Source organism: Suncus etruscus, chromosome 12 (genome assembly GCF_024139225.1).
Source record: "Suncus etruscus isolate mSunEtr1 chromosome 12, mSunEtr1.pri.cur, whole genome shotgun sequence".
Lineage (NCBI taxonomy): Eukaryota > Metazoa > Chordata > Mammalia > Eulipotyphla > Soricidae > Suncus > Suncus etruscus.
The window spans coordinates 11,226,982-11,254,238 of record NC_064859.1 but is presented as its reverse complement, the minus strand read 5'-3'; the positions used below and the strand labels follow the sequence as shown (position 1 = coordinate 11,254,238).

Below are 27,257 nucleotides of genomic sequence, written 5' to 3'. Positions count from 1 at the left end.
AACTAGCAGCGGTTCTTTATGATGGATTCCTAGAAGTGGAATTACCTCTGCCAGAAGGTTTTTAAATTTATGTGGCTTTTGATATGCCTTGCCAAGTAACACACTGATTTATAATGCCACCAGCAATGTTCAGGCTTGAAGAATCTTGAATTCCTCCTGTCAAATGAACTTTTTTGCCAATTTTTGCTTGGGCCAGTTTCTGCATGTGAAGCCTAGAAATCCTACCAGTGACTTCACCCTTCTCTCTGCTTCCTCTGGGAGCAGTTTTACCTTCAGAAGCTGGGTATGTGTTGGCTATTTCATCGGAAATTCGTACAACATGAAATTCAACTCCTGGCCTTTAAAAACTAGAGACAAAATTGGTAATTTACCTAATAAGCTTCCCATTCCTTTTTTCCATTTTTGAACTTTGATAGTCCCTTTTTGGCTTTCAAGTATTCTTAGTTTCAACATCACTCAACATAGCTCACTGATGCTTTCATACAACATTTCCTAAGTATCTTCCCAGGGAAGATAAATGGATATGAATAAGTACTCCTTAGACATCAGTTCTGTAAAAATAAGTTTCCCTGCAGTAACTTTTAGTTTTAGTTATCAGAACCAGTATATAAATGGCTTTAATTTTATCAGTGTCACTCCTGAGAAATGCTACTAAATGTAAAACCATTATGTCTTTTTTGCTTTTGTATTATTGCATGATCCTTTAGTCATTTATGAATTTTAGACATTTCCTTTTAAAATAATTATTTCTATTTTTAATTTCTTTTTTAATACTTTTTATTGAGTATTTTTATTTTTATTACATAATTGTAATAGTTTTCACTCATAGGGATTCTCTGTTAAGTATTTGTGCTTTGTTTATTGGCCTGATATTTATTCTAGCTTGTTTATATTTTATATCTACTTTCATACTATGTTTTAAAAATATTGTGTTTTTAAAATAGGGTTTGGGGTTTTTGGTTTGTTTTGGGTCTTGATTTTTGTTGGTTGTTGTCTTTGAGTTAAATCCAGCACTTTCCTCCTGGTACTTGGAAGCGGGAATGTGGTATCAAAAATATCTGACCCGAATGGTTCATTTTTATAAAAGTAAGTCTATTTATTTTGCTTTAATGCAAATTTAGTACGAAGATACCGGATTTCTAAGATCACTTCAGTGTTTTCCTATAAGCATTGCAAGGAACTACCAGCTTCACTTCCTCAGTCTCTGACTTCAAGCCACCCACCTGTTTAGCCAAGTCACTGGAGGGCCCCCCTACTTCCTGAGTCCCCACCTCAAAGGGTATATAAGTGAATAAAGACCAACCAATATAGGATAGCTAAAACTCACAGATAACTTTATTTTTTTTTAAATATGGAACGCTTCACAAATTTGCGTGTCATCCTTGCACAGGGGCCATGCTAATCTTCTCTGTATCGTTTCAATTTTAGTATAAGCGAGCACACAGATAACTTTAGCCAAGGCCAATCATTAATTGATGCCTTTAGGAAGTAGAAAGGTTGTTTGCAGGAAAAATTGCTTGTTCCCAAATAACTGACCTCACAGTGTTTCCTATAGTTGATGATGTTTGGTCGTGGTCTTTAAGGATTCCTACTAGGGAAAAAAGAAATGAGCTGTTAGAAAGATTGGACACAAGACAAGACAGCCATGTTGAGAGTAAAAGCTCCAGTAAAAACGAGCTGCTCACTGAACACTTTCACATCACCTGGATTTCGAAACAGACCTAGAAGGTTGGTCCTGTAACTATCCCACTTCTTTTATCTATGCAGCATCAGGTGGGGAAAGTGACTGGCCTAAGACAAACCCATCTGGAAGGACCAAGATTTGAACCAGATTCATGACATTCCAGATCCTGAGTTCTTAATTAAGTCACTGTTAAAAAGCTATTTCAGGGCCCGGAGAGATAGCACAGCGGTGTTTGCCTTGCAAGCAGCCGATCCAGGACCAAAGGTGGTTGGTGCGAATCCTGGTGTCCCATATTACACTCTTAAAGGCAGCGTGAGAGAGAGTAAGGTGCTTGCCTTGCATGCAGACTCTCTGGGTCCCATCACCAGCACCACATATGATCCTCTGAGCACAGAGCCAGGAGTAAGCCCAAAACACTGATGGGTAAGGCCCCAAAACAAGACAGTGTGTAGCCAACACAGAAAAGTAACCAAATTCATGTCATATTTGTTTTTAAGGGGAAAAAAAAGGCATGAAATAAACATCTAGTAAGTTAGCTTTGTACTCATTATTATCATATGGCTGAAATTAGGTTTCTGCCTTTTCTCGCACAAAAACAGCCTCTGCCAATAAACAAAACTTTGCCTGTTCATTTTATTAAATAAATCTGTAGGAAATGGATTCTTCACATAAAGCATATAGAATTTTATGCTGTTCTGCTACAGATATGATGTTTCCTGAACGTTACACTAACCTAAATAGAGTATGTATGCATCCTGTGTTTTTGCCTCCCTGGTCCCTCCCCCAAAAACCATGGAACAACCTATCCAGCACCTTGTGTATATTAGCTTCAGTAAACACCTGTCATCATTGGGGGGGGGGGGGGAAGAGAAAGAGAGAGAGAGAGAGAATGAGAATTCTCTCTTTTACTATGTTTTTCAGAACATAGCATGTGAATTTCCCAATCAGTAGGTTGGCTGTGACTCCTCCATTTATCATCTTCACATTTTAGGATAGGAAGAGGGTGTTTGGCAGGAACACATCCTCTTCCTGGAAATGTGCCCACCTTATTGGAGAATTTACGCTCACATGGATGACAAGAACTATTGTTGCCATAGGTTTTGCTTTTATTCGTCCTTTGGAAGAGCTAGTCATGCTGTTCAAAATCTGTTTTATTGTTCTCAGCACGTCTCACAGTCACATGTTGCTTCGTTTTTTAATTTGGGGCAGAAAATTGTAAAACCACCTCAAGTCTCCTTTCATAGATTGTTGCCCTCTCTTCGTGTCTGTCCACCCTTCTCCAGCTAAATTCCCATTGCCACTCTTTTTCTCTCAGTTCTCTTGGTTTTCGTCTTTATTGTAGGTGGCTCATGTTTAAAGGCACAGAGGAAGGGGGGGGCGGTGTCTGGTGGCAGTGAGGAATGACAGCAGCTCAATGAAGATAAGGGAGTTCTAGTTGTGTAGCATCTTATGGTGATCTTTAGGATCCTTGACCTCACCCTCTTTGTACCTTCATGTTCGCCCCACACGCGTAGTATACACACAGAGTTCTTCCCAGTCTCCAGCCTCTAGAAGCTAAAGACAGCAGCTATCTTTTAACTGACTCCTCTTGACATCTGTCCTTTTGTTACTTCTTTTTACAACTGATTTCTCAGAATGATTAAACTTTACTGTCTTTTTCTTCCAATTTCTCTATCCATTCATTTCTACCTTACCACTCTTCTGAAGTTATTTCTCAACAAATGACTAGTTTACAAAAACCATCAGCCTCTTTCATTTTTAAACCACTTACCCATTCCGGCTTTTCTTTCTCCTCCGGACCTCAAAATGTAGATCTTTTTCAAATTGTTTGTTTCTTATCTTAGCTACTTTATCTTCTTTATCCTTTTATAAAATCCCTTGAATGATTGCATCCACTTACCTTACTGTCTGTCTATAATTTATATCTTACCTTACCACTGATTAATTCATTCTATATACTTGTTAATAAATTTATTTAAATATTGTGGTTTACAAAGTTGCTCATCTTATAGTTATTTCTGGCATTCAATGTTCCAACACCAACCCCACTTAACATCTCTAATCCAGGTCTTTCTCCAAAACTCCAAAACTTTCTGGGGTTTGGTTTTTACCTGAGAAGTTTTCTCATGAATATTTTAGCAACTAAAATTTAGAATACCCTACACGGAAATTTTTCTCCTCTAGACCTCCCTTTATAACTCCTGCCAACAGTTCTCAGTGCCATCCCTACTCAATAATAGTACAAACAGATAGACAGAGCCTTGGTCCAGTGATGAGTGGATAATGGCACTACTGTTACTCCCTTAGTGGACAGACTCACTTATTTGGTATAAGCAGTGCATCTGCCCTTCTGCCTATCTGCTAGATTCCTAGTCCTGTTCTGCAGGTTTGGAGCACATCACAGATCCCTGCCCTCAGACAGACAAAACAGCATTGGGGGACGGGGGGGGGGGGGGTTTGCAGAAAAAGAAGAAAAAGAAAGTGAATAGTTTAGGGGGTGGAGCAATAGCACAGCAGTAGGGTGTTTGCCTTGCACACAGCCAACCCAGGACAGGTGGTGATTCGAATCCTGGCATTCCATAAGGTCCCCCAAGCCTGCCAGGAGCGATTTCTGAGCACAGAGCCAGGAATAACCCCTGACCGCTGCAGAGTGTGAACCAAAAAAAAAAAAGAAAAGAAAAAGTGAATAGTTTAGTAGGATCAAGATGATAGGTAAGACAGGAAAAAAAGAAAGCAAGGTGGGGCTCACAGTTTTTTAAGAGCTTGCATTTGAAATAGTCAGGGAGCCCTCATTGACAAGGTGACATTTCTGAGATGTCCTTTGGAGCAAGAGCTTTACAATGCAGACATGGGGGGGGGGGGGCAGCTCTTCCAAAAAGAGGGAGCAGACACTATCTGGACCAGAATGTGGGAGCAGACTACGCAGGTAGAAGGCATAGCAAGAAGGAGTTCTGTTTAGTTTTTCATAGTGCTAGGGATAGAACCCAAGGCCTCATATAGAAAAAGAGAAAGGCTTAGAATGAAGGAAGACATGTTCTGATTTCCATTTTACAAGGAAAAGTCTTTGTCAAGCAAAGACTATAGGGCCTGAGTAATAGTACAGTGTTGAGGACACTTGTCTTACATGTTTCTGGCCCATTTTTGATCCCTGGCACCCCATCTGATCTCCTGAGTACCACCAGGAATGACCCCTCAGCACAGTTGGGTGTGACCCAAAAGTCAAAAAAATAGTAGATGTTCATGGACACAACTTAAAATTACATAATATTATAATGCTGTGTTACTTCTTTCTCTTTTTTATTTTGACTTTTTTTTTTCAAACATCAGTATGTTGTAGCAGATAAAGAAGCAAAACAAGACAGCCATTTAGTCTAATTGCAGTCATTAGGTTGAAAGATGATGACAAGTGAGGCCAAGATTATAGAAGAGTTGGGGGAAGTGATGATCAATTCTGAGTGTATATTCAGAGCAGAGCCACTAGAGTTTGCTGACATACTTGACAAAGTACCTGAAAGACAGTAACTGTGTATGTGACTAGCAAACATAATAGCAAATACCAGAGGAGCTAGAGAAGGGAGTGGAACCCGATTCTATTGGGAGACACTAAAGACCTAAACAGCCATCACTCTCTGGTTACTCCTGGTCCGTGCTGGAGCTTTAAGGATTCTAATAAGCACATGGTGGCTGCCTCTGCCCAGCTGTCTCCCTGACTCTTTTCCTGGCACCTCAGTCCCAGTATGCGTAAACCTAAATTTTTAGCTTTTTCTCCAAAAATATTGTTCCCATTATGACATTCCACACTAAAGAAACTGATGGTCCAACATTTCAGTTTCTTAGTCCAGAAGCCTTGCCCTAAGGATAGACATGACCCTGCCCCAGGAGAGGACCTTGCTTGAAGGAGATGGCCTTGCCCTAAAGTAGTGACCTTGCCCTGAGGGGGTGACCTTGTCCAGAGGAAGTCTTACTAGATGACCCTGTCTAGAAAGGAGATCTCTCTCTGTCTCTCTCTGTCTCTCTCTCTGTCTCTCTCTCTCCCCCCCTCTTTCCTCTCTCCCCCCCCTTCTCTCTCCTCTCTCTCTCCCCCCCCTCAGCTTCCTGCTTCACAGAGGGAATGGCTTAGGGCTGGCTTCTGAATGATTATTTGTGAATAACTGAGCCTCCCTAAATTTGTGAGCTCCTTGAGGGCACAAATCCTTCTCATTTCCATTTTCTATCTTCTACATTGTATTCTTCACTCCATGGATTTCATGATTAATGATTTTAGTTGCCACTGAAAATATGCAAATACATGACATCATTGAGCTTCTTAAGAGACTCCTAATCTGGTAGAAAAGGAACACTAGTAGAATTTTTTTGCTTTGAATCAAAAAGCCTTTTTTGATTGTGAACTTCAATCATCCATCCCCACTTAATCAGGGGCGAGTTCCTGGATTCCATCCCCAGCACTACAAGAACAAAGAAACAAAACAGTAGAAAAGTACAAAACTTCGACTGACCATAAAAAAGAACTTGAGCCAATTTAGCACGGTTCACAAGTTAAGTTTTGCGCCTTTCCAAGTTTATCCTGTGAAATAAGTAATGTCTCTGCAAATCTTGTCCCAGGTATGCTGGACCAGTTCAGGGTGTGCGTTTTAGGGCAGATTTGTCATTCGAGGCAGAACTTCAGTAGAGCAGGACCCTATGATCTTGGTGTGTCCCTGACCAGAGTGAGGTGGCAATGTCCATTCTTGCAGGAATATGTAGGAAAAGCAGAAAGAGGTAATAGACAGAAGAATACTAAACAAAGGGAACGTTAGCACAGTTGCCCTTCTTAATAGAGCACCCTGAAATGTTAAGTTTTCTTCCATCTGTTTGTCTTCTCTGGAGTTTAAACTGGCTAAGGTCACACATTTATGTGACTAGAACTACTGACGAACCTTAGAGCAATGATGCATTCTGTCCCTAGTTTGTGGATATCAAATGGCTGAAGCCCTTTGCTCTCAGTCTTCACCTCTTAAAACTAAGGATCACAACCCCAGATGGAGGTCATCTAGCTGAAAGTGGGAGCCATTTTAAAAAAAATTTTCTTGATGATTTATTATCAGTAAGTGTTTGGCTTGAATATCTTTTATAGACCCGCATACCCAGGACAAAAAAAAGGCTTGTTGAGTAGAAAAAGTTTAAGCAGCTCTGGTGTGAATTATCCTTCCTGCCATGGCCTAGCGCACTATTGAGTAAGCACGTTTTTCAGAATTCCTTGAGACCAGAGGATTTTAGGACCTCTCTAGGCCTAATCCCAGCCCTTTACAGAGTATTATCCACACAGCCCAGCACATCCTTTTCCAGGCTACACAGTGGAGACCAAAGCTTAAAGAGGATCACTTGGCATTTTCTATCATTATCCAGAAATGGTCACCATGTTCCCAGGTAGAAGTGATTTCATTGTTTGAGGGTCTTGTGACCCAAGACGAAAACTGTAGAGTGAAGCCCAGAAGTAGGCTGCCACTGTTTAGGGGACCACTGTTCCCCACAATGTGCCCTCTTGTATTCTGTGCTTGAGAGTCAGAGGTAATGGCCCTCCTTCTTCCTCCTTTCTTGAATAAGGTACCAGGAGTGGGCCACAGGTGATGTTGATAAAGACATGTCACCAACCTGGTGCTCTCCTACAGAATCTGCTGTAGAATCTGATTCACTCCAGGTAGCTAAGCTTGAATGTTGTTTTGGTCTTGATTTAACTTGAAAAATGCCAAGAAACTTCATCTTCATCTCAAACTGTCACTGAGCACTCATTTTGGTAAAGCACCTGCTCCTGCTCATATGCGATTATTCTTTCCAGGAGGATCATTAAGGAGAAATTTGTGAAAGACCAGTTTCTAGAAGGAGCCAGCCTTCTGTGTACTAGAATTGAGAAGCTGTGGTGCACTGCACATGTGGTCAGGCAATTATCTCACTTGGGAAGGATTTCTGTTAGCCTTTTCACTATGCTGTTAGTTCTGAGAATCCTTCCTCCCTCCTTTCCTTCCTTCCTTTCTTCTTCCTTCCTTCCTTTCATTCTCTTCTTCCCTCCTTCCCTCCCATTCTCCTCTTCTTCCTTCCTTCCCTCCCATTCTTCTCTTCTTCCTTCCTTCCCTCCCATTCTTTCCTTCCTTCTTTCATTCTTTGCTTTTTTACTTCCTTTCTTGGGCCACACCCAACAGCTCTCAGAAATAACTCCTGGTAGGCCCAGAGGAAACATTTGGGATGCCAGGGATCAAACCTGGATTAGCCTCTTGCAAAACAAATGCCCTACTCGCTGTGCTATTGTTGCTCTGGTCCCTGGTGATTTCTTTTATGGCTGCCCAGGTGCCCATTTCTAATCCTTATGGTCAATCCTGGCATAAAGGAAACAGCTGTGAATTTTAAACATGGTTCTATTATCTCCTAATCTGGATTAGCTTTTTACTTATAGAGAAGAGTATCTTTTATACAAAAGTCAAGCGATATGTGTTCTTAATGTACTAAAACTTTGTTTGCTATTTTTTCTTTTTTTTTTCTTTTTTTCTTTATTTTTTATATATTTTATTTATTAAACACCTTGATTACATACATGATTACATACATGATTGTGTTTGGGTTTCAGTCATGTAAAGATGAAAACTGGCCAAGAGTACAGACTTGCACATATAATTTAATAAGAGGTAAGGTCTAGGTATTTGATGATGATTAAATCTCTAGGCTGGTGATTATTGCTAGCAATATTGTCAGCTGATTCTATGCATTATTAGAAGCTGCTAGTGAGTAAATTGAAATTTTTTAATGATTTTTATTGTGACCAAAGTGAATTACGAATCTTTCACAGTGATATTTAAAATACATAGTGATGACATTGAATGCTTTTATCCTGAAAACAAAATGAGACCAGGGATGTTTTCAGATAGTAGAGCACATGCCTGTCCTCTGTGAGGCCCCAGTTCCATTCCTGAGTGATATCTCCTGTATGCCCCAAGCACAGCCTTGTACCTATCCAACCTCTTAGCACCACAGCAGCAACCAAACAGAAGGTAGAAAGATGTAAAAAGTGGAGAGGGGAGGAGGGAAAGCAGGAAAGAAAGGAGGGGAGGAAAGGAGTTAGGGATGTAGGTAAAGTACACGTTCTGATAGGAGTGTCTCTATGATGGTTCATTTTGCAACTGGTTGAATGTATCAAAGAACACATTGCATACCTGAAACAGTTTTTTATGTCTGTGATCTATCAATTATAGGTCATTAAAGGTGTGAGGGTGAGGGGAGGAGAACCAGGGATAGCTCAAAGGCCTGGGGGAAGGAGGAGGGTTGTGTCATGCATTGCAGAAGTCCCAGGTCTATCTCCAGTGAATCTTCCCGGATTCTCTGATGAGAGAAATAGATGAAACAGCAAGAACTTCCAGTCAAAGCAATCAGAGGCCAAGCAAGGGGCTGATCTCTTATCGGGTTTCTGCCCGAGTTCAGATAGTTTTGTTTATTAAATATTTTAATTTCAAAAAAAATACACCAGGGCCTGGGGACATGATTCAATGGGTTGGAGAACATTCTTTGCCTGCATGTGACCTTGGTTCATTCTTCAGCACCGGATGGTCCCCTGAGCACTGTCTGGGAGCAGCAGTCAAAGAAACACAAAATAAAGGAAAATAAGATAGAGCAGAAGACTAGTGGCGCTTGGTCATCACAGCTTCAACCTTGAGCAACCCCAAGAATCCAGTGACTGGTGATGAAGAATTCTCAGTGGAATAACCTACTGAATTGGCCTGGCACACCTCCCCGCTCCACATCCAAAATTCACTCCTAATTCAGGCTGCATTTGCATGCGAACTACTTTCTACAGGGAAACAGGTCTATTAAGAAAAACTGGCACCCAGGGAAAGCCAGCTACCAATGCTGTGAAATAAATGAAGATTGGGTTAACAGACTTAAAAAAAAAAAAAAAAGAACACCACTATTGGCCAAATTTGAAAGATCCTAAGTTTTCCTAGATTGCTTAGATTTCTCACAAGCTTTGGCAACAATCAGATCCCAGGATGAAATCAAAATTCATATTGTCTTTAGATGTTTATTGGTCAGTTTCCCCACATTAACAACTAAAGGAACCATGATTCCACCTTACACTGCCTCCCACAGAAAAAGCGCTTGAGAAGGGAGGAACCTAGAAAACATATTAAGTGAGCAGATTGCTAAAGGCCATTTTTACCTTTTTCTTCCCCCTTTTCCTTGTTAGTAATTAAGCCCCAAATTTTTACTATACTTCCCAGAATGAATATAATCAACATTCATTTATTTTCAGAAATGTCTTTCTAAAGGGAAAGGCTAGTGAAGGAACACCTATGTGGAGAATCAGAATCAGCCTTTGGAATCATTTGGAACTCTTTTATTTATTTATTTGTTTTGATGTTGTTTTGGGGCCACAACTGGCATTGCTCAGGGGTGACTCCTGGCTCTGCATTCAGAAATCACTCCTGGCAGGCTCAGGGGACCATGTGGGATACCTGGGATCAACCCCAGTCTGTACTGGGTCAGCCATGTGCAAGGCAAATGCCTTACTGTTGTGCTATTGCTCCAGCCCCTGGATCTCTTTTTTTTTTTTTTTACCTTATTTTTTACACATACAAATCCAGGCACAGATAGCAGAGAAGGAGGGAGCTTTGCACTGAAATGGTGCATGGCTTTCCCCAGCACTCAATCAAAGTAACTGCAATTAACTGGGAAAGTGAGTTAACCCCTGTTAATCTGTTTTCTCATCAGCCAAATGAAGGTAGAATTAATACCTATTTATATAATTCCACTAGTTAAAATTGTTAGAATAACTAGCATCCAGGGCACAGTGAGAAATTATTATAATTCTTGTTACTGCTTTGTGGTTGATAAGGGACTGCCATGCAGATCCATAAGAAAGGGAAGGGATAGGGACTTATCTTTTTTTTTTTTATTTATTTTTTTTGTTTTGTTTTTGTTTTTTTGGGCCACACCCGGTGACGCTCAGGGGTTACTCCTGGCTATGTGCTCAGAAGTCGCTCCTGGCTTGGGGGACCATATGGGACGCCGGGGATTGAACCGAGGTCCATCCAAGGATAGCGCAGGCAAGGTAGGCACCTTACCTCTAGCGCCACCGCCCGGCCCCGGGATAGGGACTTATCACTTTTGGTTTCCCTGGTCAGACTTTGACCATGTGACCCAAATATAATGTGGAAGGAACATTTAATGTTTGTTGGTTGGTGTCAATGCACGGATTGAGGTTAGGTTTCCTTCCTGCGTATCTGGAGTAGCCTCTGATGCTCATCAGTTTACTTCACTCTCTTTTTCTCAGAAAATAATTTACCCTTTTCCTTACCTCTTCTTCTCATCTGAAGGTTTAGATCACAGTCTGGAGCCTGAAATTCAGTGGTATATTGATTTTATCTCCTATTATCTCCCTCCCCTTCCTGCCCCCAGTCTAGATATGGATTTTCATCTTGGACTGTCTTCTGAGTCTCTGTGATCATAAGCAAATTGCTCTGACCTCAGTTGTCCACTTTAGGTGGAATAAAAATGTCTCTGCCCATTTGAAGGACAACCGGGGAAAGTGGCAAATATGCAGCATTTGCGACTTTTTTTTTTTTCAGTAGGAGGATTGCTTGACTGAATTGATCATAAAGCGGCTATTTTCCAAGAAGTCCTTTCCTTAACTTAGTACATGGGCTTTCTCCCCTAGTATTGCTAAAGCTTTTTATTTCAGCATTGCCACTAACTAGCCTTTATGTTTTTGAGCACTGCTTTTTTTATGTGCCCCTATCTTCCAAATATTCATAGGCACTAATCCACATTATGGCTTTATAGCCAGTAAATTGAATTAAATGAATTCTAAACAGTGTGTTTGAGCTGTAGAGCGTCTGTAGCCTTTGAAACACTAACTTAATTTTGTCCGACTCTTGCTCAGTAATTCAAAGAAAGCCCAACTTTTTCCTTTTGAATTCAGTTTAAGAAATAATAGTAAACTGCTCCCAGGCAGTAGTCTTGGGTGCCCAGTTTTATCTTGGATCTAAATGCTCTGTCTACATTGAAAATTCCTTCATGTTCTAGGTAAGGTGCTCTCCTGGAAGACAGGAGACACGGCTTTTGCCTCAGCTACAGCACAAGGCCCTTTTATAGGAACTTTGGTTTTCTTATTTGCATTTCATTATCTACAGTAATTTGAGGGAGAATTTGATGAAATCATTTCTATTGAGCATATTTAAAGTAACTTACTATGTGCATGTAAAATTCTACCTCTAAGGAGCAGATAAAGTGTAAGACTATTTAGATAAGTGGCCCATTTAAGTGAAGACAAGATCAAGGATTATAGATTATTTGATCTGTTGCCCCTTTTACAAAATAAAAATTACCCAGCACCCCCAGAGATAGGCCTTCTTTAAGTGAATAAACAAAAGGTGCCCCTGAATATACCTGAGGCTACTTCCCCTCATCCCCTCCCATCATTCTAATGACTTGAGAGGGGCTCACCTACTTTGGGGAGCCATTGCTTATTGGGCTGAAAGCTCATTCTAGAGCTAGGATCACCTTTCATAGAACCACCCATTGCCCGTAGTACTTATTGAAGAAAAAAATTTTAATTATTAGCCTTAATTTAATCGGCATTTTGTCACATTCCCTTGAAGAACCTTGATTTTTACAGATATTTATCATGTCAGAGAGAGGGAATGTGTGTGTGTGAGGCAAGTCAGAAAGACAAATTGTTTTATTGTGTACTTAAAACAACCCATGAAAAGCCCATGATGGAGCTGAATAACATTAGCTGATTGGGTATTTTTCCTCAGGTCTTTTTTATTGAAAGGGGGTAACTTAAAATTGTGGGGCAAAATTGGATTTTCTTTAGTTATTTGTGAATTTGTTTCTAAGTGAATTCCCAAAATAGATTTTTGAAATTTTGAGAATAATGTAATAACACTTTCAGTACATGACCTCTTCCCATTTCTTATCTATTTACTTTGTACATGTGTATGTATCTTATTATAGTTTCAATTTTACTATTCAACTATTTATACTAAGCAAATGGTTTTGAGATTTAAAAAAAAAACATAGAATCAATGCTTCTTTAATCCTATGGTAATTGTTATTTCATTGATCTTTACTGTTTTGTTTGTTGTAGCTTTCTAGGTGTTATTTCCAGCTATTTCTACAAAGATCATTTTATATCTTGTAGAGGATTTCTGTCTGAGCCTCTTTTAAAAGTCACTTTCATTTTAACAAAGTTAACTCCCTGCGCTAAATTGTGAAAATAAAGTAAAACAGCTTTCTAAGGGTATGTTCTCCTCCATACGATTAATGCAATATGCATCCAATATCCAGTTTCTGTGCATGTAGAACAGGCCTTTTAAGGAAGAAGGAAGCATTTAGCAAGTTCTGTAGAAGTTAGAAGCAGGTCTGATGCTTATTCAGCAAGATTTGGAAAGAGCAACTTGCTTCCCTAATCTACGACAGTTTCTCCTTTTCAATTCTCTTTGTTTTTTTCCCTGTTGTTCATACATGTAAAAGTATGTTTGGTCCAGATGAAGCTCCAGAGCTACTCCCAGTGGATGGATCACCAAGTAATGACACTGAAAAAAACAAACAAACAAACAAACAAAAAAAAAACAACCCTCCACAGCCCAGGTCACCAGTCAGTCTGTAGACATTGTGAAAAGTTCCCGGCAGTAACTTTCTGGATTGTCAGTCTGCTCTGAAGAGCCATTAACTGTTCTCCTCTCTGCATGCTCACTTACTGCTTCCGTAGGTTGGCAGTGCCCTGGAGCTCTCCCTAACAGTGTGCACCTACAGTTTGCCAAGTTTTCCCTGGCAGTGGTTTTTAAGAACAGTGAATCACTTTAAACAGGAGTTTCAAAGTTCTGGTAGATTCTTTTGTAGTTTCCAAAGTGCATTTCACGTTGCTTGTCCTGTAGAAACAGATAGGATGGAGCCGGCTCTGGTGTTAGGCATCTAGGAAACTATTACGTGCCTGCTTGCACATTAAAAAAAAAAAAGCAAGCAACACGTTTTCTCCTCTATCACATTAAAAACCATATTCCCTCTTTAATACCAAGAGCAGTCTACTTAAAAATATTAGCATATATGTGGTTTTTCATGTCACCAAGTATGACTGAACTGGTGTGTGTCTTCCCATTTAATCTACACCCACAGTTAAGGACCTAGGGTTTTCACTTTGGTAAGGAGCTCTCATTGACTCGTTGACTGCTTAGCTATATTATAATTTATGACCTGCTCTTTGTGGGCCTACATATCTCTAAAATAACATGCTCATGTGTCTGTTTTAGTTATTGATGCATTTGCTTTAAAAAAAATCGAGTGACAGTGATAAAAATTAATGAGAACCTAAAAGATCTCCTTGAAAGGTCTTGAGTGGTTAGATAGCGAGAAGCACTTCGCTTCTTTGTGGTGGTATAATAAGCCATGTGTGCTTTGCCCACAAAGCTCATGCTAATATCCAAGTTGTTTTTAATGTGTTGGAGTAACATCACCATGGTCCTCTGCACTTGGTAGGGTATCATGTTACTTTAAGGTAATAACCAAGTCCTGGACTCTGAAACTTTTTTTTAAATCCTCCTTGCTGGAAATGATTACATAAAACTGGCTGGCAATATCTTGGTCTTATGAATCTTGAGGGTTTTTTTTTTTTAATTCTTTGGGGACAATCTCAGACTTTTCTTACTCTCTATGTGTAACCAGGTTCTGTTGGAAATATCAGGCTGCTGCTACCTCTGAGCATTCTGTTTTGTAAAGTGAACATCATCTGCGCTGTGAGTCTGTGTTCTAACTTCCTGCAGATGTGAGCTAAGAGAACACGATGTGCTTATTTGTTGCACTTATGCTACTTTCTTACTTGAAATACGATGGATGAAATTACATATTAAATAAAAACAGGAGCTCGGGCACCACTCCTTAGCAAATGGGAAAAGCCGCCCAAAGACAGTCAAACAAATGAGGCCATGATTTTTGTAACTTGGTTCCTCTTGAAGAGAATTGGCCGTTTAAAGGCATGTCATAGAATTGTTTCTTGGTAGGGTTTATCAGGGTTAGATGCCTAGTACTTAAAATTAATCGGCTCCATATTTAAAGTCACCACAAGCTGAAAACAACTCAAATGCCAGTGACAAGCTGTGGCATACATATGGGATAGACTACCATTCAACAGGGCTGGGGCAATAGCATAACAGCTAGGGCATTTACCATGAATGTGGCCGGTCTGAATTTGATCCCTGGTATTCTATATGGTCCCCCAAGCCTGATAGGAGTGTTGTGTTAGGAGAAACAAGAAGGACAATACCAGAAGCTCCCATTCACCTGTGGGCTGTAAAGAAGCCATGCAAGGAAACCCAAGGAACAAAAACCCACAGTCTTTGATACAGATTTGAGGTTACCAAGTGGGACTGAGTGGCGGAGGTTTGGGGGTATGTGAAGTGACACAAGGATTGTGACGGCAGGTTGTAGGCCCTTAGTGGATGTTTAGTGCATTTGGATGCCAAAAGCACAAACATGACACTCCTGCAGATCGCATCACCTTCATAAAAAAAAGTTTTAAATAGTAAAACCTTCTGCCATTAAGTGCTGTCAGTGAAACGTCACCAAAAGAATCATTCTCTGTTTTAACCACAGACAGTGCCTTCATTTGGACATAGCTATAAGTATAAGCAGATACATTCAGATGAGCAGAGCATGAAATTCAAGTGAGTGAGAAGACCTGTGTAGCCCAGGGCAAGTGTTTTTCTTCTCTGGACCCCAATTTTTCTTCATGATGATGTGATACCTCCCTCTTAGGATGAATCATCATCAGGATTAAATGAGAACGTTTGTAAAGCTCTAGAATAAAGCCTGACATACTTATAAGCACACTTTATTCAGACTCTGGATTCCTGAGAGCCAGAGACACTTGTATGGAATATGAGTTTTCATACCTAATTCTAAAGCAAAACTAGTGTCGACTGCTTATCACACTCAATTCCAGAATGAAAATTTACAAATATTTTTATCGAATCAAGTATTTTTTTTTTGGATGTTTAAGGAACATGTATTTATTGAGTGGCCGCTGAGGGTGAAACATTATGGTCTTACCATTTTCGGTGATTTAAAAATGGAGTGAACAGTCTGGACACTATTTCTAGTCTCTTCTCTTTCTCTTTCTCTCCTCTCACTCTCTTTGCTTTTCCTTTTTCTATATTTCTTTTGTAACTTTAGGAAAGTTTTCAAGATTAAAAAATATTTTTTGACTTTGTTTCCTAGTCACTTAAAAATAGAATTGATCAATATGGAGTCTTAGCTAGAAGTACAATTTGCTGTGTGTTATCTTTGTAATTGATTTTAGCTCCCAATGCCCTCCAGCTGATAGTATCATGATGAAAATAAACTGTAAGATATGCACCCAGGGGGCGGGAGAGATAGCATGGAGGTAAGGCATTTGCCTTGCATGCAGAAGGTCAGTGGTTCGAATCCTGGCATCCCATAAGGTCCCCTGAGCCTGCCAGGAGCGATTTCTGAGCACAGAGCCAGGAGTAACCCGTGAGCGCTGTGGGTGTGACCCAAAAACCAAAAGCCAAAAAAAAAAAAAAAAGATATGCACCAAGGTTAAACAGGCCTTTTTCTTCTTACATATGCATCTATCATAAACAGAAATTTTATATGGAAATCACTTTCATTGCAGTTATAAGGCACATGACCTTAAAACTTGTCATCTCTTGAATGGGTATATTTATTGTTGAAGCCAGGACTTTTGCAGTGCTTTGGGAAATTTCTACCACTGAATCAGTCACCTTTACTCATTATTAAATGCTATTCAGGATTGTAGTTTTGGGGCTGGAGAGATTGCATGGAAGTAGGGTGTTTGCCTTGCTTGCAGAAGGACAGTGGTTTGAATCTTGGCATCCCATATAGTCCCCCGAGGCTGCTAGGAGCGATTTCTGAGCGTAGAGCCAGGAGTAACTCCTGAGCGCTGCTGGGTGTGACCCAAAAACCAAAAAGAAAAAAAAAAAAAAAGATTGTAGTTTTACAGCTGATTAATACCTGGGGCGGGGGCGGTGGGCTTTCAAGGGTTTATCTTAACAATCAATGATAAGCCAGAAGATTGGAGATTCAAAAGGTGTTCAGCTGTGTGGCCAGTTGCAGGGCAGTAAATGCCAGGGAAACCTGCTCAACAGCACAGACATGATTTGGAAATGGGGTACAAGGAAAACTGAGTGGGTAGAGCTTGACAAGTGTCCTCTTTCCTGTCAGCCAGAACTCCTACAGCTGTCAGCTGTCACCAGGCCCTGGGATACTACTGCTTATCCATCAGCAGTAACAGTAACCATTTCGTCCTGGGTGGGCTGGAAAAGCCCTGACCCTTAGACTCAATGAGCATCTCACTGATCAACTGTTTTGAACGGAGATTCAATTCCAAAGGCACCAATTCACTGGCCTTTTTTGCAGCTGATTATTAGCCAACCGATATTCGCAAGAATAGGGAATTGGACTTCGACTCAGAAATGTAGAAGTTTGCACATTTAACCCTAAAGACAGTCTCTGTAGTTAAGTGAAAGATGAGAAATTACCTTTACCGAATTATATTTTAGCAGGCCTGAATTTTCTCATAGACCCTTTCTGCTGAAATACAACAATGTAAATATAAAAAGTTTACAAATGTCGGAGAGATAGCACAGCGGCGTTTGCCTTGCAAGCAGCCGATCCAGGACCAAAGGTAGTTGGTTCAAATCCCAGTGTCCCATATGGTCTCCCGTGCCTGCCAGGAGCTATTTCTGAGCAGAAAGCCAGGAGTAACCCCTGAGCACTGCGGGTGTGGCCCAAAAACCAAAAAAAAAAAAAAAAGTTTACAAAGTGCAAGCTTTGTTTTTCTGAAGATGCAGTGAGATGCCAAGTGGGCTACATCCCAATTCTGTTTACCAGAAAAGCTTCCAGCAACTCCTTTTTCCTTCCTTCCAGAGTCCAGAGACTTCCTTAGAGAAGGATCTAAGAACATTGGTGTTCCTGTCTGATTACTGTGTTGATATTTTAAAAGTGCCATTGATCATAGGAAATGGAACTTAATGATGTAGAAAAAGATCCAGCCAGCAAATTATAAAAACAAAACAACCAAAGTAAGCCCCATATTCAGTAAGCCCAATATTCAGATGAACTAAAGAGAATGCTCCTTAACCCTTTCATTCTTTTCTTTATTCATTCTTCTTCATTTCTTACCCAGTTCCGAACCCAGATAGTTTGGAGGCAGCTGTGCTTGCAAAACGCGGGGGGGCAGAGCCCAGGGAAATGAGAGATCAGATCATTTTCTTTGAGCCGTAGTGCAGCTGCATAATGTCTAAAAGGCTAATATTCAGGTTAAGCTGATCGAATTGAGGTCTTACTTCCATGTTCAGTTACTCTTGCCTTTTGATATCCCTTCCACATTTTTCCTGTTAACTCTGAATACTTAATGTAGTTCATATAATGTAGTCCAGGTGAGGCTTGAGTATCGCTGGAATTCGAGAATGATCAGACCGATAATCTAGTCTGCTTTCCCAGATATTGCTGTCACCCTGGCCACACCAAGAGGCACCAATGTAGCAGATGTGCAGTTATTCACTGGCCAAAACTTGGCACTGTGGGATTTGATGTTGTCCTTTCTTTACCTGTTCATTTAAACTCGAAATTCACTAGAAAACGAGGAAACATGAGGCAGGGCCTGAAGACAGCTCAGCAAGAAGTTCAGGTTCAGTCTCTGCCACCAAATGGTCCTTCAAGCACCAAGCCAGGAGTAGTCCCAGAGCTCTACCAAGGGTGGCCCCAAAACTAAAAAAGGAAAAAGAAAGTATATAAAGTCACGCTTTTTGTATATCTGCAGGACACTAAACACCACTGAATTTTACACTGAAAATGGTTCTAGTAATTGATTTTGTGCAGGTGCCTCATTGGAAACTAACAGAAGAATCTAAATCCATACCCTTTTCACACACACACACACACACACACACACACACACACACACACACACACACACACACATCAATTTATCTTACTACATAGGACATACAGTAGGTCACTTAACATCTAGATAGGAAGTGTTTACCTTTTTGGTGATGTATAAACAGAGACTGGAAAATAAGAAATATAACTAATAAATGTGGGTTGGGGTTTTTTTTCCCCTTCAGGTTTCTGTCATTCATTGGAGGGACCCTGTGTGAAATTGGAAAGCCTGAAATGCAGCAGAAGATTAGTGCATTCCTTGAAAAGGAAGGACTGCAGAAAATGGCAGAAAGATTGCAGACAACAGTGCAGACTTTACAGGTTATCATAGATGGTCTCACCCAGCCCGAAAGCTTTGACTTTCGAACAGGTGAGCAATTGAAAACCTTCTCTTTGCCAGGTTCACATCATTCCTTCTGGCCTTGACAGCACATGTGGCCACAGTAAAAACAGATGAGATTGTTCTCTGTATAAAAACCTTGCAGTGATTCTCTTATGTCAATTGCCAGAGGTCAAAGCCAGACACTCAGGCTCCTGTCCTCTGCTCATTTTCCATCACACTCACCTAAACACTCTCTCCATTGCTGCTCTCTGTGAAAGAAACCCATTATTTCGAGATTCTTTATAAGCTTTGTTTTTTTGTTTTTGGGCCATACCCGGTGACGCTCAGGAATTACTCCTGGCTAATGCACTCAGAAATCGCCCCTGGCTTGGAGGACCATATGGGATCCCAGGGATCAAACCCAGGTCTGTCCTGGGTCAGCCACATACAAGGCAAACGCCCTGCCTCTGTGCTATCACTCTGGCTCCTATAAGCCTTTTTTTTTTTTTTACTCTCCCAGTTCCACAAGCCCAAGGTCAAACATTTGGTTCACAAGCCCAGAAAAGTGAATCTTCTCCCTCAACCCCAGCCCCCATAGGATCTCATGTTCCATGTCACTGAATCCACTGAATAAATAAGATACTATCTCTCTGTTGATTTTCTCTCTAATTAAAAGTGCTCTCAGCTTTCAGCACAGGTAGATGGTGAGGGAAGTATAACCATCATAGTTGTTGAGAGCAGTGACCCCGGGTGAGAAAGAATTAAGCTATCAAATGACCTACTTCCCAAGGAAATTGGAATAGGAAGCCTGAGATTTAACTGGTCACAGAACCCATTGTATGTTACCAGGCTAAGAATTCACTGCTTTTTTTTTCCTGTGGGTGGGAGTCCTTTTTTTTTTTTTTTTTAAGTAACCTGATTTGCGATATCATTATGATAGTTTCTGACATCAACTATTCCAGCACTGCATACTCCACCAGAGTGTCCACTTCCCTCCAGCCCTCCCCATCCACCACCCACCCCTTGTGGTAAGCTCCATTCTGGGGTTCACCTCCATTCTTTGTGGGTTAGGCTATATTGAGGTAGTTAAAGACAAGCTTCTTTGACAAGATGTAGTGGGACTTTAAAGTTCATTGTCAGATACCCACAACTTCTCTGTGTGTTTGGAAAAAATTTTTCTTTTTACTAGAGAAAAATAAAATAGGCAGTAAGACCTGTGTCCAAGATGAGGATTCGAAACCACCTAGTGCCCATCCAGCTTGGGTGTTCCATAGACACCATACTCCCTGCAGGTGCTTGACACCTTCCTCTGTGGTTCATCATAACAACGGAGAGTGACAACAGAGAGTTAGTGCCGGCTCAAGCTGCAGGACCCCACACTGGCTTCTCTGGCCTATTTTGGCTTCCATCTGGTCTTCAGTGCTCTAGCATCCTGCTCATAGAGTGGACGCAATGCAGATCCAGTTCAGCCAATTAGACAGAAATCAACCACTGGGAGGTCCCCTCCCCTTTGTGGAGACCACAGACACCCAAACTTTGATCTAAGCTACTAGAGCAGTTATCAGGGGGACTGACAGCATTGCACACACATCTCTGTGCGTTTGGGGCTGCCTTGTGCCCGCAAACCCACGGCTTGCATTCGAGCATCTCCCTTTCTGATCATTACAGACACTGCCAGCAGAAGGACAGTCAGCAGCTCAAACTTCTGAGGGGACATCCAGACTTCTGTGTGCCTCCGTTACGATATTTCTCACTTTCCTCCATCTTCCCCATTGTGTCCTTTGTCATCTTTTATTCGCTCAATGTATGACATAATCCATTCGATTGTTAAGACTGCTCAGGCAGCTATTTTCTAGCATTGGTTTCCTCAGACGCAGTCTGGTGACAAGGGACTCAAAATGCAGCCTCGGCTAAAGAAATGTTCAAGCTTGCAGGGGAAAGAGGGTGGAATATCCTACAACAGCCCAGGTGTCTGCAGAACATGTTACATCATTCGTGACCCCTGCAAAGTTGGCTGTTGGGGACCTCAGCAGGAAAAACAATGTCGACAGTCTCAAGATCCTCCTGCTTCTGACTCTCGTCACCAGCTTTGTTCTACCCTGTTTGGACACGGTCCTTCTATATGTCACCCACAGTCCTTACTTACGTCACAAACGTGTCACTGTTAATTACATGGCAGGAATTGGATGTCTTGCTCTTGGAATGCCCTGTTTTGGCATCAGGTGAAAGACATTCTACAAAATCAATTCTAGTTTCGGCGTGTTTTTTTTTTTTAAGAGGAAAATGAGATTCGAAATTTCAAGCGGGCTTTTTGTTTTGCCTTTCGGTGGTGGAGAGGACAAAGCTGAACCACCCTCACCCCCCACCCCCGTTCTTGATTTCAGTTTGGTTAGACTGGGGGAGGGGAAGAAGCAGCAAGCCGCTGTTAATACAGATGTAAGGGAGAGCCTTGACCAGTCATCAGGATGAAACCTACAGATGAAACGGAAATAGAATGGGTGGCAGGGGAAAGCAGGGTCTCTGGGTGAAAGGAGACCCAAGCTTAGAATGTGCTCTTTGTTATTAGAATCAACATTCAGTAATCCTGGCCCAGGAGGCTCAAAGACCCAGGATAAGTAGAGTCTACAGATAATCCAAAAGTTCCATTTAAACTCTCAGTTCTAACTTTCTCCTTTATAAAAACGTTATTGATGATTTTGTTTTAACCAGAGCCAGAAGTCCCTAGCATGCTCTCTGCACAACTTCATGAGCAAGAACTAATAGAGAAATGGGGCTAGAAGTGCCAAGGAGGGAGAGGTCTTGAGGTCTTTATCTGGTGATATTTAGCACCCAGCAGTGTGATATTTACCACCCAGATATAATAGGAGTTAATATTAAATGGATTGAAAGGAGAAAGATGAGTTGATCTGGGTTTCTGGGCCATGGATGACCAAAAATCCATAGTTGGATAAATACATTAAAAATGGAGATGAGCTGGAGTGGAAGTTGGCTGAGTCTGGGGCCGTCAAGACAGACTAGGAAGAGAACCCTAAGAAGCACATTGAGGATGTTCTGCTGTCGTCCTTGCGGGTCGGGGTCCCCATGCGGGCAGGGAGCGACTCTGAGGAGGACTGAATAAGGCCACAGTGGGATATGTGAGCTGACGTAGCATTGGATCATTAGAAGAACTTGGAGCTTGAGTCTTTGGTTTTATAATCATGTTTCAAATCTCACTGAGCTCAGAATTGATCACTGCTGGGAATCCTTTCACATTTTGGGGGAAGCTTTAAAATTAATAGCATTTATTTAATAAAAAGGTAAAAACCAAAAAAAAAAAAAAAAAGGAAAGGAAAGCAGGAGCCAGAGAGATAGCACAGCAGTAGGGTGTTTGCCTTGCATGCAGCCAATACAGGACAGACAGTGGTTTGAATCCCAGCATTCCTTATGGTCCCCCGTGCCTGCCAGGAGCGATTTCTGAGCACAGAGCCAGGAGTAACCCCTGAACACCGCCAGGTGTGACCCAAAAACCAAACCAAAAAAGAGAAAGCAATGGCTTCCTGATTTCTAATTTGTAGGCAGAATGGGAGAGAATTCCAGCCACATTTCACCAAAAATGGATGCACTTCCCCCACCTTTAAACAGTTTGAAAATTTAGGAATTCTGGGGGGACAGGGTGGGTATTGGGAGTTGTATTCCAACCTTCTGCTCCTCAGTATTAGTGATTTAGCCTTGTATGGCCATTGAGTAGAAATACATTTCATCACCTCATAAAGAGGAAAATGAAACTCTTTCTCAATTCTTCAGTATGGTACTCAAATCCATGTGTTAGCAGACTAGTTGGAGAAGTAAATTTTCCTGATTGCTTATCCCTGCATGCAAGCTGTCTCCAGCGAGGATTGCATTTTCTCTGAAAGCAGACCTGTGTTTTCAACAGCTCCTTCCAGCCAGTGCTTGAGAGTAGTCTGGGGAAAATTGATATATAGTCAATATTTATTCAGCACCTTGCATGGTGTCTAGAAAGTACAATGCCATGTTATTTACACTGTCTCCTTTGTCGTCCCCCCCCCCCCTTTCCTTGTAGATTTTGATAAACCTGATTTCAAGAGAAGCATAGTATGCCTGGAAGATCTGCAGGTTGGGACAGTTCTTACAGGCAGAGTCCAGAACGCCACACTCTTTGGAATTTTTGTGGATATAGGAGTGGGGAAATCAGGGCTCATTCCCATCCAAAGTGTAACAGAAGCAAAACTGTCTAAAACGAAGAAGAGGAGGAGCCTTGGACTGGGTCCTGGAGAAAGAGTTGAAGTCCGAGTACTCAACATAGACATCCCCCGAACTAGAATAACTCTGGACCTCATTCGGGTGTTGTGAGTGTCCCCGCAGAAGGCCAGAACTCATATTAGCTTCTCATTTTCATCTCTACAGATTGGTGAGAATTAGGTGTTTACAAATTCTAGCTACCAGGTGAGAAAGAGTCCATTGAATTTAAGGATGATTTACCAAACACTTCTTATTTTTCCTCCTGAAGAAAATAGAAAATGACTGGCCATGTTTCTTTTTTGCCTTGAAAATAAAAAAGGTCCTCTGTGACTTTCTGTATTAATGATTTTTCTGACTCAAACTTTTATTTTTGTAATTCATCTTTTGACCCATTTTGCATTTTTATATTAAATTGTTTAATTTTTATTTGCCAGCACATCTGGCTGGATGGGAGTGGAATTGTGTTCCTGTTTGAACTGTCCTTGATGCAGTAAATCTGGCAATAGCTAATCATCCTTTTCAAAGAATTTTGTAATCAGACTTTTTGGACTTGTTCATAGTTCTTCCTTGCCACAGTGACCAAAAATAGATGAATAAAATACACCCTGGTGTGTTCATAATCATCAAGTGGCTGAAAACATTTCTGTAAAGGATCTATGTATTGATCACAGTAATAAAAAAAAGTTTTGTGACTCTTGACTTTGTTTTCATGATGTTGCTTCAGGAACAGCCTAGGAGTCGATCTTGATCAAAGAAGATATGGCACAATTTTATGAATTTCTGTACCTTAACGGTCAAGGGAGGCCGCTGGAAATTTGAAGAATGCTTTTTCTCTTTGACTTTGCATTGAAGGGTGTATTTTTTTTCTTTTTTTTTTTTTTTTTTTTTTGGTTTTTGGGCCACACCCGGTAACGCTCAGGGGTTACTCCTGGCTATGCGCTCAGAAGTCGCTCCTGGCTTGGGGGACCATATGGGACGCCGGGGGATCGAACCGCGGTCCGTCTCCTAGGCTAGCGCAGGTAAGGCAGGCACCTTACCTCCAGCGCCACCGCCCGGCCCCGTATTTTTTTTCTTAAACGTTAGGATTACACTTCTGATGGGGATTGAAATGGTCTTCCTCGGAGCTGGAGCAGTGGCTCAAGCGGTTAAGTATTTGCCTTGCACGCGCTGACCAGAATTTGATCCCAGAGCATCCCGTATAATCCCCCAAACCAGGAGCAATTTCTGAGCACATAGCCAGGAGTAACCCCTGAGCATCATTGGGTGTGCCCCCCCCAAAAAAAAAGAATGTCAAAAGGATATAAAGGGTTAAAAAAAAAAAAAACGAGATAAATCAAGTTATTCCTACACTTGGTCTTAGCCAAAAGGCCAAGAAGCGATAATAAATCAAGTTATTCCTTTAAAAATATCTACAATAGGGGCCGGCGAGGTGGCACTAGAGGTAAGGTGTCTGCCTTGCAAGCGCTAGCTAGCCAAGGAAGGACCACAGTTCGATCCCCTGGTGTCCCATATGGTCCCTCCCAAACCAGGGGCAATTTCTGAGTGCTTAGCCAGGAGTACCAACCCCTAAGCATCAAACGGGTGTGGTGGGGGGGGGGAATATATATATATATATACACGATAGTTTAGATAGTATGGTTACAAAAACTGTTAATTACAATTAATGTTTATGGATTTTATGTGTGAAGTTCCAGCACCTTCAACAACATTAAAGTGCCCTCTATGATTGTCTCAGTGTCACCCCAAGTTTGCTTTTTTACAACACCCTTCTCCCACCACTTTTCATATCTGTTTTGTAAGCAAGACCAAAGGTTTATCAATATTCAGTACTATCCTTTTGTCTTGTTTCTATGTAAACCACAGATAAGCAAGACCATCTAGTATTTGAGCTTCCCCTGTGTTTCATTTCATTCACCATGATGCCCTCCAGTTCCCTCTTATACTAAAATTTCATCTTCCTTTACATCTGCATAGTATTCCATTCTGTATTTTACAGCTTCTTTATTCTTTATCTTTGTCCTTTGTTATTGGACCTATGAACTATTTTCATATGCTTACTATTGTTCTTCACACTGCAATGAAAATACTGGCCATATATCTCTTCAAATGCCTTTGTATTTGCAGGATAAATGCAAAGAAGTGGGATCACTAAGTCATATGGAAGCACTAATTTTTGTTTTTTTGTTTGTTTTTAAGTCTCCATACTGTTTTCTCAAGAGACTAAACCAGGACATTCCCACCCATAGTGGACTGAGGCTTCCTTTTCTTTTTAACCACCTTCCCAACAACACTGGTTCTGTATTTTTTGGTATTTCCCATTCCCACTGGTGTGATTATCATCACTATTGTTTTGATTTATATTTCCCTGATAAAAATGGTGATGAGAGGCCAGGAAGGTGGCGCTAGAGGTAAGGTGTCTGCCTCGAAAGCACTAGCATAGGACGGACCGAGGTTCCATCCCCCCGGTGTCCCATATGGTCCCCCCAAGCTAGGAGCGCATTTCTGAGTGCATAGCCAGGAGTAACCCCTGAGCGTCAAACGGATGTGGCCCAAAAACTAAAAAAAAAAAAAAATGGTGATGAACACTTTTACATATGATTATTAGCAGATTGTATGTCCTCTTCAGGGAAATGTTCATTAATCTTTTTATCCTTTGCTTTTTGTTGGTTTTTGTTTCATTTTGGGACCCCAGCCAGCTGTGCTCAGGTCTTAACTCTTTCCTTTGAGCTCAGGGATCACTACTGGCTGGTCTCTGGGGACCATTTTTGGTGTCGAAACAAACCCAGATTGACTATGCAAAGTAAGAGCCTTACCTGCTGCACTCTCAAGACCCTCCTCCATTTTAATGGAGTTGTTGGCTTTTTTGTTGAGCTTTATGAGTATTTCATATATCTTGATTATTTGCCCTTTATCTGATCTGTAGCTTGTTCAGTAGGGTGTCTTGTTTTAGCCCAAGTTGTTTTTTTCCTCTAAATATTTTTTATGTAGTCCTTTTTGTCTGTTAACTTGATTCCTAGGTATTTGTTTTTTGCATATGTAAATCTAACAAACTTCTTTGTGTTGGTCTTTTTATTAGCAACTGTGCGGTATATTTTTTTATTATTTCTAATAGTTTTTCAGCGCAGTTTTTAATGGTTTCAATATGTATTATATGAAACAGCAAATAATGATATTTTTTTCCATTTTGAATTTCTTTGGTTTCTTTTCTCTTCGGATTGCTGTGACAAGGACTTCCAATTCTATATTGAATCATAATGGAGAAAGTGCTCATCTTTGCCTCAAAAGCAAGTGATTCTTTTCTGTTTGTTTATTTGTTTTGGTTTTTGGGACATACCTGACTGCGCTCAGAGGTTACTCCTGGTTCTACACTCAGAAATCGCTCCTGGCAGGCTCGGGGAACCATATGGGATGCCGGGATTCGAACCACCGTCCTTATGCATGCAAGGCAAATGCCTGACCTCCATGCTATCTCTTCGGCCCCAAGCAAGTGATTCTTTTTTTTTTTTCTTTTGCAAGTGATTCTTAACTTACTTTTATTTAGTGGATTTGGTAAATTCAAGGGTAGTATGCTTTGCCAGAGACCAAAACCCTATGGAATATAGCAGGACAAATCAGTCTGTGTGGCTGGAATATGTAACCTAAGGCATTGGCTAGCCCCAGAGCCCAAAGAAATAGTACAGTGTCCTATCAGTCAAACATTCCAGGAAGCTTGTGACATCTTTGAAGCTTCACTAGTTTAGAGTGAAACTGTTCCTGTGTTTCTGATGTAAAGATAGTACGTAAAGGTTACCCACGAGATGACCTCTGTAATGCAGGCTGTTCCATCCTGCCTTCTTTCCACCCCCTGTAAAATTGTGCTTAAAAGGAACCTTTTGCTGATCAATAAACCGGAACTTTGACAAGTCTCCCTTTGCTTGGTTTCCCTTCTTTCCTCCCCATTCTCTTTCAGGCTGGACCCCCTCTGCACCCACGAATAACTGAGTCCTGCAGGCAGGACAATGCTTCATCTCATAGACTAGACAAACTTGTTACTTTTGACTACTACTGCTGCTGCTTTGATTTGCT

General features: G+C 41.1%; 1 protein-coding gene and 1 pseudogene across 1 annotated transcript in view; one reads left to right on the top strand and one right to left on the bottom strand.

The window, feature by feature from the left end:
* The window catches only part of SRBD1 (S1 RNA binding domain 1), a 184,923-nt gene extending 161,542 nt beyond the window's left edge, over nt 1-23,381 (top strand). The window contains exons 19-20 of the mRNA XM_049784339.1: nt 18,817-19,001; nt 23,014-23,381. Coding sequence (XP_049640296.1) covers nt 18,817-19,001; nt 23,014-23,303 — 475 coding nt within the window. The 3' untranslated portion in view covers nt 23,304-23,381. The remainder of the gene's footprint in view (nt 1-18,816; nt 19,002-23,013) is intronic.
* On the bottom strand, nt 1,346-1,443 carry LOC126025140 (uncharacterized; annotated as a pseudogene).
* Nucleotides 23,382-27,257: the final 3,876 nt, after the last annotated feature.